Here is a 19,777-nt window from a genome sequence, read left to right on the forward strand (position 1 = left end):
AATCAGTCGCAGCATAAGCTTCAAAATCATATGAAGCCTCCTCATCTAGAAGCCATACAGATAGGTCAGATTTGGACTGCAAGCCTTGAAAAGCGAAGAGGCAAAGGTGGCCCTCCCTTGATCTGGCTTCAAGGCAGGATAAAAATGACCAGGCTGTCGGATGCTGAGGGTGCCTCAAAACTTAGGGCTAGTCTACATTAGAAGTGCTACAGCACACAGCTGCACCGATGTAGCTGCACCACTGCAGCGGGTGTGGTGAAGACACTGTAAGCCAACAGGAGAGAGCTCTCCCACCCCAGCCTAACACCACCTTCGCGAGAGGATGTAGCTACGTTGGCAGAAGAAATTTTGCCGCCAATATAGCGCTGTTTACCCTGGTGCTTAGGTTGGCGTAACTTACACCGCTAAGGTGTGTGGATTATTCACATCCCTGAGCAACATAAGTTATACTGAAGTGTTAGTGTAGACAAGCCCTTAGAAAAAATTCTCTGAGTACTGGTGCCAAACGGACCTAACTGTGATAGAGACACCTTCCACCTCCACAAAGATGGCACTGCATTAGTCTTGTATTGAGGCAGTTGGAACGGTCCCTTCTCTCCCCTCAGTGGGGATTGCGGACTAGAAAATTCTCTGATGTGTGCAAATTGGTGAGTGCGCTTCCCATTGTGGAATATGTACACCGACTGGCATTCGAAGAACACCATACAATTACTGGCCATTTGTGAACATTTTGATTTAAGTGACTTGCCCAGCATCACATATGAACACTGTGGCAGAAGCAGGAATATATTACACTTCTCCAGGGCAGCATTCAACTTCCTTAATCCTGGGACTGTCTTTCCTCTTCCTGCAACCCCCTGCCTCATTCACTACACACCTTCCAATTTCTGCAACAAAGAAATCCTACGAACAGCCTTATTCTGAATTATTACTGTGGTAAGCAGCCATACCACCTCCGCTGATGATCTTATTAATCCAACTGGTACATAAAGGAAGGAATAGGCAAGTATTTGGATTAAAAAACAGGGTGCTGCATAAAGGTTAGCTGTTCAACCTTTTTTGAGTTATTTCCAAAAGGAGCTGGGGACATTTCTTTAAAATCTCCCATAACTCAAAGATTTTGCTCAAAGTCTTGAAAAGAACATTCCCTCTGGGCATAAACCAAGTATGGAAAATTTCAGATTTCCCAAGGTAATTCTTTAGAAAAGTTTTGAGTATATGAAAATAGGGAGTTATAACAGAAATCAGCTCTCACCCTTTGCTGCAGCAGGGGCTAACAGAACTCTACAATAACAAAATATGATATACACATTATGCATTACATGGTATATTTGTACAGCATGGATAAAGGTTTAGAAAATCTTACCTCACTACACTTTTGCTGCATGCTAACTCATTAATAAGGAAAGCAAGTACCGATGCTTTCTGAGCTGGAGTATGTGCCTGGAAAGCTTTGGTCTTTAGACTTTCGGTAAGCTCAGTTTGCCCAGAGTGAGCTTCCATAAAAATCTGCAGAATCTCAGAAACATTGTCACGGTTGACACCAACATTTAACAAATGTTCCCCAAGAGTAGTTTTGGCCTAAAAAATAAGTTTTTCAGTGAATTACATAAGAACAATAAAATACTATAACAGACCCAATAATACAATATGGTTAAAAATAATACTTTTTTTAATTTATTTAGTTGAGTTGAGACAGCACAGTGCAACAAAATGCCTGCATCCATTGTATGTTTCAAAAAACTGAAATAACACTAATGTACACTAAATAGGTTAAGCAAAAGCAGACCAACATGCCAAATGGTATTTGTCAGAGAATTATAGATAGTGGTTAGCACAATTCAGAATGTTTAGAAAGGGCTTCAATAAAAGGTTACATTAGTCCAAGACAAAAAAAAAAAAAAAAAGGTAGAGAGAATCATGGTGTCAATCAGCGTTTTGACAATGGGGTTAGAGGGAAGGAGCAGATTTTGAAGGAAGCAGCTATAAGATTTTCTGAGAACCTGGAGGTGAGGGTAGAAGGAACAGGAGGAATCAAAGATGTATCTATAGAGGTGATGGTAGGTCATGGGGGAAGGTGTGTATGGGGAAGAGGGGGAATGTAAGGATCAAAGACAGATCTCTGGAAAATACTGACAAAGGGTGAGAGTGAGGAGGAAGAAGTCACTGAAGGTACAACAGAAAGAGTGGTCAGCAAGACAGGAGAAGCACTAGGAAAAAATAGTTATTGGAGTCCAAGGAAGAGAGACTATCAAGGAAAAGTGTGCGATTTTAATGGTTACTATTACTACTTTAATTACTAATATTATTTGTTTACCACTGTAAGGTGTTTCGGGCTTTTGTTTTTTTACCTTGTATCCTGTGATTAGTCCTGGATCACAAACAGCAGCTGAGAGGAGCCTTACAAGTAAGTCTTGTACTTCTCCCATGCTGTCCCCTATGTTTAACAAGCCCTCTTGAAGAATACTTAGATTAGGGACATCCATATTCACATCAAAGCCGAGAACTTTACCAAAGTTGCGCAAGAACTGCACCACCATGAGACAGTCTGAAAATGTGCTTCCAGAGAGAACAAGTCCTGGAATGCGAGGCAACTCTGGCAAAGGCTGAAAATCAAAGAGAAAAACAATGAGATTCAGTAGGATCTTCCAAGATCACTATAACTTACAAGACTTGATGTTAATAATAAGCTACAAAAGGTTGGTGTCTGAAAGGTGAAATAATTCCACTATTTTCATAGTTGTAGGGGGCAACAGGTTATTTACTACTGACACGTTGGGGTAGATGTGACACTCAGACTCTACTCTGAACTATAAAGCACTATAAAAGTGTGTGTGTGAGAATCTTATAAATCTTATAAAATGAGAAAGTACGCAGTGTTGTCACTGTGTCATTCCCATGATATCAGAGAGAGAAGGTTGGTGAGGTAATATCTTTTGTTGGACCAACTCCTGTTGGCCTAAACTCGAAAGCATCTCTCTCTTACCAACAGAAGTTGGTCCAACAAAAGGTATTACCTTACCCACCTTGTGTCTCCAAAGTAGCTCTCCGGTAGACAGAACTGGGAACTGAGACAGTCAGGTCCTGAGGGAACACTCAAGCTCAGGAGAAGGATTACATTGGGGAAAGGAGTCCCAGGAGAGGCCACGCCTACGGAGAAGGCTCCAGCTTGGGTTCACGTAGTGAGAGAGACTATAATTCTTTTACAGTAATAATTGTGATGGTTATTTTAATATTTTAAAGTAGGAAAGCATGTGAATTTTTGGCAGCCTCAAAAGTAGGTCAGCCTCAAAAGTAATTTCATTAGATAACTAAAACAATATTGCCTCTGTATTTGTAGTATCCTTTAGTTAATGCTTACATTAAATATATAGATAATACTGCAAATATAGTTATCTAAGGCAAAATTAGAATGTTTTTAGGGGCAGCTGCAGTAAGAAAAATTAATTATTGACACAATGGCAAGAGACAGAGACGAGAGAAACAGGATTAAAAAGGGGCAAGAAAATAAAAAGTAAATTTACATTATTATGATTACCTTCTGGTCTGCTAAGCACATATCTTCATTAGGCTTCTTTAGCTCCTTAGCCATTTCTAATTCCAATCTTCGCTGTTCCAGTTTACGCTCTTTATTTAATCTTTTTTCATCGCGTTTCTCTTGCTTTAACCGCTCTTTCTCCTTAAATAGAACAGAAAGGAAAGAAAATTAAACCCATGCATTATACTTACAATGGAACAATTTAAGAATTTGAAAAGTACTAGTTATATAATCTTAATAATCACCACAGCAATTAAAGCATTTGAATTAAAAGAAGGCATGGGGAGAAACTGCCATCCCCAGCACTGTAAACAGAGTTAAATCATCCTGTCCGTGAGCAGTTCCGAGATCTGTGACAGAAATAATTTCTTATATTGCTTTCCATGTGCCAGCAATGGACATTTAATAGAGATAGCCATACTCCAAATTGGTCTCTAAAGTAGACATCAGTGCACCCTTTCCGAAAAAGTGGGGATGGCTTAGCCAAAGTGGAGTCATTCTGCCTCAGCACATCAGAAAAAAGATTCTTCAGGAGCAAAAGATTCTTTTGCGTACTAATGACTGATAGGCAACTGCTCCAAATGTGAGGTTATCAAGTCAGAAGGATAAGCGTATATATCCTAACACACATCTGCAAAGAAGGGTCACTGCAGACTGCAGCAGTCCAGAACACCATGCCATTATTAAATCTTCCCTGAAGATGTATAGTTGCCAACAACCCCACAGCAGGGAAAACTGTTTGACAAGATATAAATCTAACACTGTGCGGCCACTCAGTAACAGTCCTTTTTTAAAACAGAAACATCATGGTTCACCTGTAGTTTTTTACTGTCCAAATCACACAGCAAAATGTCCGTACTGCGTCAGAAGGGCAATGACAATTGAACCCACTTATTGTTGCCTGCTACCCAAAATAGTGCTGTCCTAACACTGTTGATGGCATAGGTAGCCATTCCCTTACACACAATTTACCCCAAGGTGCTTTCCCCAGGTATCTTGCCTTTGGAGAATTTAGGAAAATCCTACCACCAGTCAAGCTCAGCTATGTCTGCCATTTATAGCCATTCAAAAAAGTGTAGACGGAATGGTGATGGGCTGCATGTAGAAAGTGAGGACACTTATTCCATGCAGATCTATCCCATGTGGAAGTCTGGATAGTTATAGTAAAAGCAGTTAATATAAAAATAAATATGAATGTATATGTCTATGGAACACATTTTAAACCACTGACTTTACTTTTTTTTTTTTAAATCACACAATGTATACATTTTATAAAGAGAATAAGTTAGTGTGTGCAACTTTACTGCTATAAGATTATTTTTGTGTGTTCGATGCACACAGCTTTTGGGCTTGCATCACTAAGCAGTGAAGCATGCAAAAATCTCACCACTGCACATTCAGCCATACGTTATTCTATACGCATAAACATAGCGACAGCCAACTAAATGGTCAGCTATCTTTGTCTCTCTTGCTCCTCAAACACTTTCTGCATTATGTCACCTTTTATTATATTAACTACATCTAATCAGGCATCTGGTATGACTGATGCTGAATTTGGAGCTCTCTTAGATTCAGGACTGGCTCTAAGGGTTCTTCTCCCCCAGGTAAAGTGGTAACCTTCGTCCCTGCCAGCCCACACTCACCCACACAAACAATGAATATTTTGCTGCTCTTGGTAATGCATGTTTTGTCTGCATGATTTATTCCATACCTCTGCACAACAAATATGGGATTTAAAATAATGAAAAAAATTTACATGGACTTTGCAATCATTCTCTAACATCAAAATCAACTCTTCTGCATCATACAAGGGCAAGTCTACAAATCCTCAAGAACCTAATGCCAGGAGGATTAAGATAGCACAGTGCGTATAGCATCAGCCTTTCACCTGTAGTGACCAAGGGCCAGACAATGGAACTAAATTGGTTCACACCAGGGGCAGAACTGTTCCCAGGAGTCAAAATAATTTGGTGGTTTTAGCATAACCTCCTTTGTCTGCATTATAAAATAACTTCAGAATTTTGCATAACTGTCTTTTGATGAAAGGAAGACCTAGGATTGCAATAAGAGACATGCTGAAGGGCAGGACTGAGGTCTATTCACAGAGCTGCATGGAGTAGCCTCCAAATTGTCTGTCTTCAGTCCTAGGATCACTGACTGGACTATTGAGAAGTGATTCAAATAATCTGGGTACTGTATAGGGCATACAATCCTGGAATGCTATTTATATAACATCCGAACAGTGGAAAAAAAGACATACATTTTCTTTGTGTGGGGGACAAAGCAGCAAAGAGCAGAGCTCGATGACGACCTCTAATGTGATGTGTGTACATGTGGAATGTGGTAAACCCAGGGCACAGGGAGCATCTACTGGCTCATAATGTTACCTGGAGAGACAAAGTAGCCACATCCAGAATTCCCTACATATCCTGTATTAGGTGCTGCAGCCTGGCCATGCCAACACCCTAACCAGTTGAAGATTCCATCCCTCAGCCCTGTGACTCTTCACAGGACACACCACTTTTACTTATGCTTTGTTCCATTCACCAGAACACGGGTCAGCCTCTAGAAAGCCAAAATACATTAAAGCTGTATACAAAAATCCATGCCCTTACTGCAGTTAAAATGCTCTCAGAGCGAAGCATATCTGGGAATTAATGACTGGTTTGGTTAAATGCTACTCTGCTGCATCTTGGGCCTCCAATACGCCCAAACTCGTTGGTATTTCTTAGAAAATATCCTCTACCTGGCCATTATTATTTACATATTTTTGACAATTAGCAAAATGCTATGGACAGTTATGGGAAGGGGAAGTAGATTTATTTTAAGTAACACTTTCTGTACAGGTTTCAGAGTAGCAGCCGTGTTAGTCTGTATTCGCAAAAAGAAAAGGAGTACTTGTGGCACCTTAGAGACTAACCAATTTATCTGAGCACAAGCTTTCGTGAGCTACAGCTCACTTCATCGGATGCATAAAGTGGAAAATGCAGTGAGGATTTTTTATACACACAGACCATGAAAAAATGGGTGTTTATCACTTCAAAGGTTTTCTCTCCCCCCACCCCACTCTCCTGCTGGTAATAGCTTATCTAAAGTGATCACTCTCCTTACAATGTTTATGATAACTTTCTGTACAGTTATGATCAAAAAGGCAATGTTATAAAAATGGTACATTGTTACTCAAGAGATCTGCTCCCTGGGTGTATTGAGAGTAGTCAGTTTATTTTACCTACTAAAATAAACATTTACTACCCTTTACTTTTGTTAGTAATGTTAGCACGGAACTAAATATAACTGTAGGAGAGTGAGCGAATTTCTTCTACTGCTCCTCCTCCATCATAATACTTAAGTGAGTTTCACATGGAGAATCTTTATTATTGGTGATAATGCATACAATTGAAAGAACACAGCTCAACCCTCAGTTCTTAGGCTGAATCTGCAGGGCTTGCAGATAGAATAGCTTTTTTTTTTAATTCTTCTAAATGCAGCAAATTTGACACAGAAACCACTGAAACACACATAGAACCCATGACCCCATTTATTAAGTCACATTTCAGAGAACAGCACACTTAAATAATTTTGCATGAAAATCACTATTTAAATGGACAGATAAATCCCTCTTGCTTTGAACTGAATCACAAAAACACAAAAACAAAACACAGAAAAAAATTCCCTGGCGTTTTCCAACATTTGCATTAAGTACAGCTTTGAGTTAAGATATTTAGCCTTATTCTTAGAGGTATTTTGGGAGAAAGGCATGGTCCTTTGGTCTGACCACCACAGCTCTAATCCTGGATCAGACAGCAACCCCCTCTTATTTAACCTTTCCATATTAGTTAATAATGCTAACTGTACTGACACCTCACAGGGTATTCTGAGGTTTAATCAGTTAATGTCTGCAAAGTGCTTTGAAGATGAATCTCATTATATAAAATGTTAAAGTATTATTAAGTTCAAACTCAGACTTTTAATAAAACTGGTTCATGGGAGGTAGAGACTATTCAGATTAAAGAATCAAAGTTTTCCTGCCACTTGGAAATATTTGGACAGAAAATCTAAATACAAATTTTTCACATTAGTCACTTGAAAAGAACAGTTTGTAGAAACAGGTTAATACCTTTTTTCAGAAGGCCAGGATTTAAGAATACAGGATATAATAATTGATTTTAGGCCAACAATACTGTGAAAAAATAAATTTAGGACAGAAGAATGTAAGGTGGCTTTGACCAATTGTTACAAAACTTTATAACATATGGGACTGTTAAGCCTCTGTATTGAAGCATTTGCCATATAATCCACTGAAATGGATTTGCATTTTATGATTCTTTTGGGTCCTTTACATTTTTGTTCTCGGCATAATTAAAAGTGAGAATATGTTTCTTCTGACAGCAACTTATACTCAAATTTAAAAGGCATAAATAAAATTTAATATATAAGGGAATGCTGTGGGTTACATGGAGAATAAAAATGAGATTAATAAAACAGAGGTGATAGGAGGCAGATATAAAAACAAAAACTGCAAATGTTGTTGCATTAGGCATAAGACGAAAATGCAAGTTTGTCTATAGCAATTAATGTTATAAAAAATCTAAAGTAATATTTCAATGTAAGCATTTCTATTTACTAGGTAGTAATAAATGTTCATTCTTTTAGTAATATTTTAGATTTATAATGTATTATTCAGAGTGATTTTAGGGACAATGATATGTACAAAATATGGAATCAATGGGTTTTTTGCAGCAACAGTTTATTCTGTTTCAATTAAAATTTTACCCTATCTAAAGGATACAGAAAGATGTGCCTGTATAAAACAGCCGTATTAAATTATATACATTATTCATTCCCTGTTGCTACAGAAAAATCACCTCCATGATCTTTATCCCTTTGTATCTTTACTTGCACAAACATCAAATTAATCAGATATTCTTGGCTGCTACACCTATAGTTATAGGTAACTGTCCAGTTTTAAATGGTCAGCTTACATATGGGACATTTAAAACAGAAAGGTTGGTTTAGTTAAGAAAAACTGACAATTCCACATGGTATTTTCACTAAGCATATATTTATGGTATAAATCCTCATTGATGCAATGTGTGCAACTATTAGAATCACTAGAGTGCTGTGAATTCCATTCTACTTTCAAACTGCTTATTAGACAACTTCTGAAACCTGAGGTACTCCCATATCATAGTGAAGTCTACAAAACTGCTGACAGAGACCTTTAGCAATAAATGCATGTTTAACAAACTTTTGTTGTTTACTGATCCCTGAGGAATTATAGGGAAAAAACCTCTGGTACAATTATGATAGTTTGATATGATAGATAAAATGATTACAAGTTTGTGTGTGCTATTGTTTGAAATTTAATTGCTAAAATGGAGGAACTCAGGAGAATCCTGACTAAATTTAATCTATTTGATACTACACCCTGCGTTTTACACCCTCTGATTTTCTTGTGCTTTTTAATGCTGGTAATAGAGGACGCTGCTAGGTCAAATCATGAACTCCATAGTCAGTCAAAACTTCCATTAAATTCTGTGGAAAATGGGAGATTTGCATGAGTATGGAATGTAGAGTTTTGTCCCATATTAGCTACTAATACCTCTGCTAACTCATTTGTCGAAACACATGATGCTACTGTACTGACCTCACAGTACTGAGAATAGAAGAACACTACAATGTTTAGTTTTAAGAAAAACATTTCAATGTGTTGATATGCTCCTTAATGTTTGCAAACAACAAAAAAAATTTTTGAACCACTAGTAACAAGAACTTTTAAGAAAAAAAATCAAGAAATTATAAAAATTAAATTTCTACCACAGCAGTTTTCATTGTTAACCCAAATGGCACCACTTCAGAGACCACTCTACTTTCAGGATAGAATTTTTTCACCAGATTTTTTAGTGAGATTTTTCCGGTTTAGATAAATAGTTCTTTGTTTTTTTTAAAAATTGTATCAAGCTAAAAATACATCACTAGTGTTTTTTTTCAGCTAAATTGTGGGTATGACAGAATAATGTTATTTTATGGGACACTGCAGTAGCTTACAAACTATTAGAAAAGAATGTAATCCAACTTTTCGATACAGAAGAGCAGCTAGGTAGCCTTGCACTTTCCAATTGTTAGGCATTATTTTGATGTTAAACACAGAATTAAGCTGCTAGAATTAATTTTGTTTAAATTTATAAACAGTTTATTTAGCCGAAGCTGCTTTTTACATTCTATAGAAATGTGTTTAACGGAAGCCTACTCTTGCTACTAGTCATGGTTTTGATATTCCTTTTACCTTTAAATCTTTTAGTTGTCTGTGATTTGTATTTGATTATTTATTTTGTTACTTCTTGGTTTACCAAGAGCTTTAACATTTTTACAGTTAGATATTAACAAAAAAGTAAATAAATTAAGCTATAGAAACAAAAGGCAAGGTTTGCAATGTTTTACCCTTGAAGCTCTCAGAAGATAACATCATGGTTAAATCTGAAGATAGTGTCAGACTGAAATACGAGATGTAAATTAGTCCATCATGGCCTAACAAAAGTTTAAACAATAATTCTGTACATTGCCTCTGGTTTTATTATCTATGCTATTCCAGCATGTAATTTTATTAACTCCTTTTTATTTTTGCGGTCTACACTCTGTTGCAATACAAGGTATGGTATGATTTGACATTTTAACCACTGGAGCTGCAAATGTTGATGGAAGTGTTTTATCTAATAAATCTCTAATTATTGCAGTCTACGTTGAATAAACTGAATAGAGTACTCCTGAAAAAGCTTATTGAACATAAGCAGTTTTGTTTAATGTTGTTCAATCTCAAGTCAATTCTAATGACTTTTTTCAATTTCTTTCTCTTCAATTTCTTTCCTGGCCAGAATTATTTATGTTACTTGCAAGTGCTACGTACATAAGTGATTTATTCCCTTACAGGAGGCTCATAAATTTTGTTCTGAAATGGGAAGGGATTTAAAAAATAAAAATTCTCATAATTACACAAAAAAATACTTTGATATAGCATGACTTATATGTGAAAGAAAGAATGATTGTTAGTTAAATATGTGTAAATAGAAGTATCCACCCTCCATTTTGGATAACTTTATGCTTTGCTTGTCTATGGAATTTCATGACCATGGATTTTTATTGCACAGAATGTGTAAACGCAAAAACCTACTTGTTCATGGAATACTGTAGCTGCAAAATTTAATGCAGAAGTAGAAGAGAGATAATCAGGGTGAGGGAGATAGTGACAGAAGTATATTATTTATCTATATTACAGACACAGCGACATTTTCTTTCGGCTTGATTGTCAGAGCCCTTACTTGACCACAAAGGGATGCAAGAAGGGGTAAGGCCTACAGGACTATGATGGGGAGAGCAAGGGCTACTTTGCCCAATGCTCCTTGCTGAGAGCAAGGGAATGAGGAGAGGGTGAAGAGAAAACACAAGGAGGAGTAAGCTTCTCCACAAGAAGAGGTGAAGTAATTTACTACTTCCCCAATAAGGGGGGGAGCAGGGTGGAAATTGTGACTCTCCAAAGTCACAATTCATCCTCTGATCATCTCCTCGGCCAGTGCAGTTAACATGCATATTCTATATGCATAGTCTGTAGGAAAGAACACATAGTTGTGGTCTTGAGCTTCACATAGGGAGCACAAGGATGTGGATGCAACTTAAGAGCACCCAAGAAGAGCTGTATGTGGTGCTACATCTAACATTGCTCAACCAGTGCAGCCAGGACACCTTCCTTTTGTTTTTATAGTAGCCAAAGCTCTACTATATGCAGCCCGTGCATCACAAAAAGGTATAGGACTGATGATAAAGAAAGGAAAGCTTAACACAAATATGTCAGACAAGTACAGCAGACAAACAGGCCTTCTCAACAGCAAGATACCAAAGATGTTTCAGAAAATAAAGATTTAGTGTCATAAAGATACTTCTTTTTGGACACAACTAGAACATCCTCATCAACTGCTAATCATCTGGCTTGATAACAAACAATCTCATGCAGGGAAGGCAGAACTTATAAAAGGTACGAAGGGTGCTAACTATATTTACTATAATCCAGACTTCTCATATAATCTTCTTGTACTTCCACATCAAAAGCTTTCTCTGGTCAGTGATAGGACATGAAATTCAAAGAGGAGTTCATGATATGTATTTATTTTTAGGCATTTCTCTCAAACAGGTTTGCTGTTTACAGCTTGGCAGGAAAATCCGTTTAAAAGAGTGTGTGAGTGAAGATTGCTACCCACATACTGTACATTTGTTACGAACCTCTTTGAAATGTATGGAATGTAATGATATTTTAATATTTACTCCTTTATATATGTTTCTATGAAGGGGTATTCTACTATTCTGATAACATTAATCAAGAAATCTATTTTTCTGATATCCCTCTACTTAAAAATATTTTGCTGCATACATAAAACAGAATAAAGCAGCATTAGCACTAGTGTAAATGCAAGTTAAAATATCTTGATTTTTTTCTTTTAAAAATGTTCCCTCATCAACATATACTGTATCATCTTTTAGTATGTGTTCTATGTGCAGCTGTTGGAAACATCCATGCTTCTGGATTTACACTTATATTCTCAAAGCTAGCTATCAATATACAAATGAGAAATTTGTTACTGAATGTGGTGTGCTTTTTAAACACAGATAACTATCAAATGAAAGCCCACTCCTGCCAACACTCATGCATGCAACTAACTATACACATGAGAATAGCCTTAAAGACTTAAAGGGGACTAGAGAGACAAAGTGGATGAGGGAATATATTTTATTGGATGAACTTCTACTGGTGAGATAGACAAGCTTTCAAGCTTACAAGGAGCTCTTTAGGTCTGGGAAACTACTGGGACTACTCACATGTGTAAAGTTAAGAGCTCGTGTATTTGTTTGCAAGATCAGAGTTAAAGGGTCTATCCTACAGTTCTTTCTCAGTCAAAATTCCCATTAAAGTTTATGTAATTTTGCTGAAGTAGAACTGTAGGCCGTGGTCTCAAGAAGGTAAATGGCAGAAAACTCTGATTTATACTTTGCCATGATGCTTTCTTTTTTCAGTGTGTATATTCTTCCATTTTATTTTACTCTTCACACCATTTATTGTGAGTATAGAAATAATTCTAAGAATAAACAACAAATCGAGACTAGACTTTTTTCATGGATTGATTTGCCAGGTAAAATTTGCTTTCAGAATAAATGATAATAGTTTAAGGCATAGCCTGTATACACTTGTGAAACTGTTCTTGTTTGGAATTTGTTTCATTCATTGGATCAAGCTCAATGATTATTTAGAGCTTTAATGAGACATGTACAATGTACATGAAGTCATTTTCAAAAGAAAGGAAACACGGGCTATTGTGAATCTAATTACATGCCAGCCATGTTTTGGCTATTCTAGTTACCATTACATAGGCAAATTGACAGAGTTAAACTACACAGCATATACCCACTGTTATCTTGAAACCTAATACAGATGTTCAATTCACACCATCTTTAAATTAAGTAATTGGGCCAAATCCAACCCACTGTTATGCAAAAATATCATAAGGGATGCAGTCAGTCTCTTATTTCTATTTTAGCTAAATCTGCACTGGACTGATCAGTCTTCAGCAGTTTTGGCCTGTTGTGGAAGGGATGTGGAGTAGCTCCTCAACAATTCTGTGGGTGAGAAGCCTCTGTAAATTAACTTTGCATGGACACCCTGATCACCGCTTCACACATCCTGACCTACAGCTTGTGGGGAGGCAGGAATTCACAGAGGAATCAGTTCAATGCACAGATCAGTCCAACACTTTTATTACAGAATCACAGTGTCACTGAAAGGGGCAGTTCATGAGAGTATATTAAATTCAATGCTTCAGGAAGGAACCTGAACTGCCATCACTGGACAGACAGTCCAAACTGCCCCTTGAGCTTCCATCTCTAATCACTTATTAGGGCACCTCCCCCTTCCCAGGGATAATGGCCAATTCTTGCATGTAGCACAAACTCATAGTGACCATACCCTCAAGACTGCTCCCTAGGCCTGTCTCCCAGCCTAAATTCTGACTCTGGGTTTCTGCCACCTCCCTCTCCAGCAGTCCACACAGTCATCTCTTGAATGGCATCTATATCCTCCAGTGGGAAGAGAGCTGGAAGCAAGAAGAGGAGATAGGATTTTCTTCCGAACTTCTAACCAATACAGCTCTAGAGGCAGAGCCAGCCTTCAGAGGGCTGCTGCTGACATGTGGAGTTTAAGCAGCAAAGGCTGAGTGCACTGAGAGCCACTAGATGGGAAGGTGACCCAGCGAAGGGAACTTGCTAGGCTGCAAAGCCACACCAAATCCCTTCCACAACATGCGCAGTCTCCTGAGAATCATCTGGCCCAGAAACAGCTGGTAATTTCAGGAAAAGACAGTTACCTTTCAATAACTTGTGTTCTTCAAGATGTTTTGCTCATGTCCATTCTACATTAGGTGTGTGTGCTCGGCCACATGCACCGGTGTTGGAAGTTTTCCCCTCAGTAGTATCTGTAGTGGAGCAGCTCTCTGGTGCCCTCTGGAGTGGCACCCGCATGGCATGGTATAAGGGGTGCCGCCAGCCCCCCCCACCCTCAGTTCCTTCTTGCTTGAAACTCCGACTGTGGGGAAGGAGGGCAGATTGTGGAATGGACATGAGCAACACATCTCAAACAACACCTGCTACGGAAAGGTAATTGTTTTTTCTTCTTCGAGTGCTTGCTCATGTCCACTGCAAATTAGGTGACTTCCAGCAGTTCCTGTGGAAGCAGACAGGAGTTCATGGCTGGGCAGATTATAATACAGCTCTGCCAAATCCTGCATTGTCTCTGACCTGCTGAGTGATGGCATAATGCGATGAACGTGTGGACTGAGGAGCACGTCATGGCTCTACAGATGTCCTGGATCAGGATGTATGCCAGGAAGGCCACCGAAGACTCCTGTGTTCTAGTCGAATGGGTCCTGACGATCAATGGTCGTGGGACCTTTGCTAGCTCGTAACAGGTCTTTATGCAAGACATGATCCAGTTGGAAATCCTCTGCAAAGAAACCGGAAGGCCCTTCGTCCTGTTCACCATAGCAATGAAGAGCTAGGTCGATTTACAGAAAGGCTTGGTATGTTCCACGTAAAAAGACAAGACCTTCTGGATGTCCAGCTCGTGCAGATGTCTCTCCTCAGCAGTCTTGTGTGGCTCAGGACAGAACAGAGACAGGAATACGTCCTGGCTCATGTGGAAGGAAGATACCATGTTCGGTAGGAAGGCTGGGTGGGGCCGCAGCTGGACCTTGTCCTTATAAAACACTGTGAAAGGCAGTTCCGAGGTCAAGGCCTTAATCTCTGAGACTCATCTTGCTGATGTCACCACCACCAGGAAAACGACTGTATTGAGGACCCAGCTGTCCGAAGTTATCGTCGACCACGCCGGGAGGAAAAAGGAAAGGTGGCTGCAAAAAACTGGTAAAATAGGATCCAGGAAACAGACTGGTAGGTCACCCCAGGGTGAACCCTAAAAACGACTTTTTAGCTCCTTGCTTGGAGTGGGTCGAGCCCAACTGAGCAGAGGGTGGGAGCAAGTGGCTCATGCACCATTTGTAGCCCTTGGGCTTTTTGTGCAGCTGGTCCTGCCGGGGCTGACTCCCTTGCCCCTGGGGAAGTTGTGGTTTGAACCGCTTATGGGCCGAGCCCAGAACGTAGCATTCAAAGGTTTTTAGGGTGGTTCGTGAGTTCTTCAGCCCATTTATCTTGTTGTCCGCAAACAGGGCCTGACCATCAAAGGAGAGGTCCTGAATCGACTGCTGAGCCTTGGAGGACAACCCGGAGAGGAGCAGCCAGGACGCTTGCCGCATGGAAATGGCGGACACCATGGTGCGGGCGGCAGAGTCTGCAGCATCAGATGCTGCTTGAAGGGCCACTCTGGCAGCGTCCGTGCCCTCTTCGAGGAGTGTCTGGAATTCTTTACAGGAACCTTCCGGGAGGGCATTCTCAAACTTGGCTGTGGTCTGCCACATATTAAAGTGGTAATGGCCCAGGAGGGCCTGGTGGTCAGCCACCCTCAACTGTAAGCTAGACGAGGAATAAATTTTTCATCTGAACAAGTCTAGTCTCATGGAGTCTTTATTTTTTGGGGTAGCTCCGGGTTGCCCCTGGTGTTCTGTGTGGTTAGCTGCCTCGACCACCAGGGAATTTGGGGCAGGATGGGAGTAAAGGTATTCGTGCCCCATAGTCGGGACAAAGTATTTACACTCTGCCATTTGGAAATGGGGGCAAAGAGGAGGGGGTTTGCCAAAAGGCGCTGGATATCTTCAATACCCCTTCATGAAGGGGAAAGGCCACTCTAGCAGGGGCTGTGGAGAAGAGGACATCACACAGGGAGTTCACTTGCTCCTCCAACTCCTCTGCCTGCAGGCCAAGGTTGGACGCAACCCTTTTCAACAGTTCCTGGTGTGCCTTAGCATCATCCAGAGGAACCAGGTGAGGGGCTCTGCGATGGTCTCGTCCGGCGACTATGAGGAGGAGGCCAGTATCAAGGGTCCCACGACACCCACTGGTGGTCCAGCAGGTTGTTCCCCTTGGTCCACATGGACTTATCCTGCCTCAGGCACCGGAGGGAGTTGGGTCGTCGATGCCACTGGCCTGTCCGAGGCTCCTAATGCTGAGCTGGCAGGCTGGGAGGGCTGGGTGAACCCCCACGAGTTCCAGGGGTACCATGGACCTGACCACTGGGCCTGGGGCCATCGGGCAGGTTTCAGTTCTGATGATGCAGGTGGCACCAAGAGTCTGGGAGGCTGCCCTGCCGATGTGGAGCCTTGCTCCGTAATGGAGCCATATCTGGAGTGATTGCTGCCCAGTCACCTGGATCCACTGGAGCGGCAACCCCGGGCCTGGCGATAATCACGGTCGCATCTAGAGGAGGACCGGTCCGAATGGGACGTTCGCTTCCGTGGGGACCTCAGTGACCAGCGGTGCTCGGTGGATCCACAATGGGAGACTGGTAATTGACACCTCATGCTTCAAGACTGATACTGGGAGGAGGAGCAGGACCTGGAGGTATGGTGGGCCGGGCAGGATCCGTCTCGGGGATCATTGGCAGAGCCCGTGGCTAGTCCTCCGATCGTTCCAGGGATCTGTAGTGGCATTCCAGTGATGTGAAAGGCCAGTCCCAATGTTCCTGCTGGGGAGCGCGTGCCTCTGTGGGTCTGTGCCAGGTAACCGGCAAATTGCTCCTCGAATCCCGCTGCTGGTGCCCAAGGTTCGGTGACCACAGAGGGCTCCAGTGCATCTGCCACCTTAACTCTGAGGCATGACGGCTTCGAGCGGGTGAACGGGGATGAGATGTCCCCCACGATGGGAAGCGGTACCGTTGAGGCGAGGGTGGATGGAAAGGTCCCAAGGGGGGCTTACCCTGAGATCTGTGCACTGCTTGGGCCAGCACCGGAAGAGTCAGGATCTCCTGCACAGCCTGGAGCGCTTCAGGTATCAATGGCACCTGAAGCTGATGAAGGCTCGCCTCTGTGTCCAGGCTTCCAGGCAAGGAACGGGGAGGGATGCATCGATGTTAGCTGAGGTCCCACTTCCCGACAGGGGAGATGAGCCGCCTGGCGCAGGTCTTAGCTTACCCCCAGCCCTGTACTTCCCCTTGCGGGGAGTAGGAGACCATCCCCTATTGGCTTTCTTCGACTTCTTGGACGGGGCCGTGGGCAGGGATTGGTTCCGGCTCATCAACGGCGGGGCACTACTCACCGATGCAACGATGCTGGGTGCTGAGTCGGACCTTTGCTCCGGGGCTGGAGTGAGCACTGACTCCATCAGGAGTGCTTTGAGTCTGATCTCAGGCTCTTTCTTGGTCCTAGGTTTAAAGGACTTACAGATTTGACACTTATCACTTATGTGCCCTTCACCGAGGCATCTGAGACAGCTACGATGTGGATCGCTCATGGGCATGGACCATTTGCAGAGACCGCAGGGCTTAAAGCCTGGGGACTGGAGCATGCCTCGTCCCCCAGCTAAGTCCCTGACAGGACTAACAAAACTCTAACTACTGCTAAGGGCTAACTAACTCGATTACTATGTATACTAACTTTACAAGAACTCTGGTTGGTACAAACGAAGCCTAAGCAATGCAAGTAAGAGCCGCGAACGTTTCATGCACCCTCACTGGCAGCAAGAAGGAACTGAGGGTGGGGGGAGCCAGCGGCATCCCTTATACTGTGCCATGTAGACTCCACTCCAGAGGGCGCCAGAGCCACTCCCCTATGGATACTGCTGAGGGAAAAACTTCCAGCACCGGTGCATGTGCCAAGCCCACACACCTAATGTGGAACGGACATGAGCAAGCACTCGAAGAAGAATTAGTGTTTTATACAACCATTACTTTTGTGGGACTGCAGGCCTGGATTAGGTCATTAATCAGAAATTAGCTTTCTCTGATCCAAACCACAGTACTGATTTAGTGTAAAATTGCAGGTAGAAACTGCTCAATTGTCATCACATTTAGGAGAAATAAGTAAACAATCTGAAGATGGAAGTCTTCATAGATCCATAGTGTGGGGTTATTTCCTTAACTTTGAAAGATATTATAAATTATATTTTTATATGCATAACACAGCCTTTATTCTGAAAAATCTCAGAGCACTTTGACAAACTTAATTAATATACAAATTATACACAAGGATCACTTCACTAAACACTGAAGTGCAGCCATCTCTAGGGTGGAACTTGGCAAACATATGACAATACAAACTCTATATAAATGTTTTGCAGAGGAAGCAATACCTTCTGTAACTGCACTGAAGGGAAAAATTTGGTAGACAAAGTGCTATTATGTGAGCTTCAGTTTGGCTAGGGCACAAGAGTTAAACATTTTTGTTTTTTGAAATATTACAAATTGAACTTCATTTTTACATCTCATCCAAAAGATAACACTTCCAGCACTATGCTGGGGCATTGGTTCAGTGCTATCTCAGAGCAAGTAGTGCCAGCTACTGACTCAAAAAGCCAAACAGATTTATTTGTGAGGGTTCAGTGTGTACAATATACCTTAATTTAATGGTTCATTTGAGTGAAAATATACAAGGAAGGGAGTGTGGCTACCCACTGATCTAAGAAGAAAACTACCATACCTCAGAAAAAAATGTAAGTCTTTTCCCTATAGCCGAATAGGAAATGCCTTCAAAATCTCTATGCAAATAATTATTCAGAACAGAAGTATTTATCATAGTGGTATAAAAACCTTTAATTAAGAGATGCGGGAATAGATGTTCTTCCTTAATAATACCACAAATTTCAAATGCTTTCTGAGATACAGCATACTAAAAGTGCTTACGGCTTGAATTTGCTCCCTATTCTTCAGCTTTCAGCAGTAACCATACTATAAAATCAGATAGGTGAGAGATGCTCCAATTTTGTGCTTTTGTTGTCATTCAGGAAAACTGAACACTTAGGACTCTATCCTTGCTGCACTGATAACCCAAATCTTGACTCCTTTCACAGCATTATGTCAACACTGTTTTGTAACTATATGGCAAGGATTTCCCAGTTGCAACTTTTCAAACTTTTCCTAGTAAAAATTATGTTGATCATTAACAGTGTTGCCAACTTTAATGTATACCTCAAATTTCAATTCCACTAGAGTATAGCAATAAAAAAATACAAGCAAGGAAGCACTAGAAATGCTTTGTACACAATGCACTAAACTAATGTGTTAATTTTTATTTTAGGAAGGACATAAAAAACTGGATGGACTTAAAGGATTTGTTGAAACCAGAAAGCAAAACAGCTCAACAGCCAGCTTGTAAAACAATTCAACAGGACTGGTATGAAGGAAGACAAAAAGGTTGGCAGAAAAATGGCCAGGTTATTACAGAACTAAACATCTCCTTAAAAATAAACCCCAAAAGAATATGAATAAATACTTTGTCTCGAGTATGTTGATTCCAAAAAGTCACTGGCCACCTGAAATGCAATCTGCCATACAAAATACTTGAGCTCACTAATTCAGAGTCTCACAAAAGGGTTTACGGATCTGTGAAGCATTCACTTATATCCTATAACTCTATGGGGTTCTGACGGCTTTAAGTCCATTGTTATCTTGATATATCAACTACTAGATACCAGAGGCCAGTCTGTAATTGGTTTATCTTCCACAGAGTAATGAAAGGTTGTAATTGAAGCTAAGGTAGGTGAAGTCCAGATTCAGACAAAGACAGGAAGTATAGGTCATAAATCCCCCAAAAAAACTGC

General features: G+C 40.8%; 1 protein-coding gene across 27 annotated transcripts in view; it reads right to left on the reverse strand.

Annotated features, from left to right (window-relative positions):
* Window positions 1–19,777, reverse strand: part of BAZ2B (bromodomain adjacent to zinc finger domain 2B) — a 277,230-nt gene that overhangs the window by 46,709 nt on the left and 210,744 nt on the right. For all 27 annotated transcript variants that reach the window (XM_048869525.2, XM_048869524.2, XM_048869532.2 and 24 more), the window contains 3 exons: window positions 3,539–3,679; window positions 2,352–2,606; window positions 1,367–1,581 (listed from right to left, as the gene is read on the reverse strand). In XM_048869525.2, coding sequence (XP_048725482.2) covers window positions 1,367–1,581; window positions 2,352–2,606; window positions 3,539–3,679 — 611 coding nt within the window. The remainder of the gene's footprint in view (window positions 1–1,366; window positions 1,582–2,351; window positions 2,607–3,538; window positions 3,680–19,777) is intronic.

The sequence above is a fragment of the Caretta caretta genome, chromosome 11 (assembly GCF_965140235.1).
Source record: "Caretta caretta isolate rCarCar2 chromosome 11, rCarCar1.hap1, whole genome shotgun sequence".
Taxonomy (NCBI): Eukaryota; Metazoa; Chordata; order Testudines; family Cheloniidae; genus Caretta; species Caretta caretta.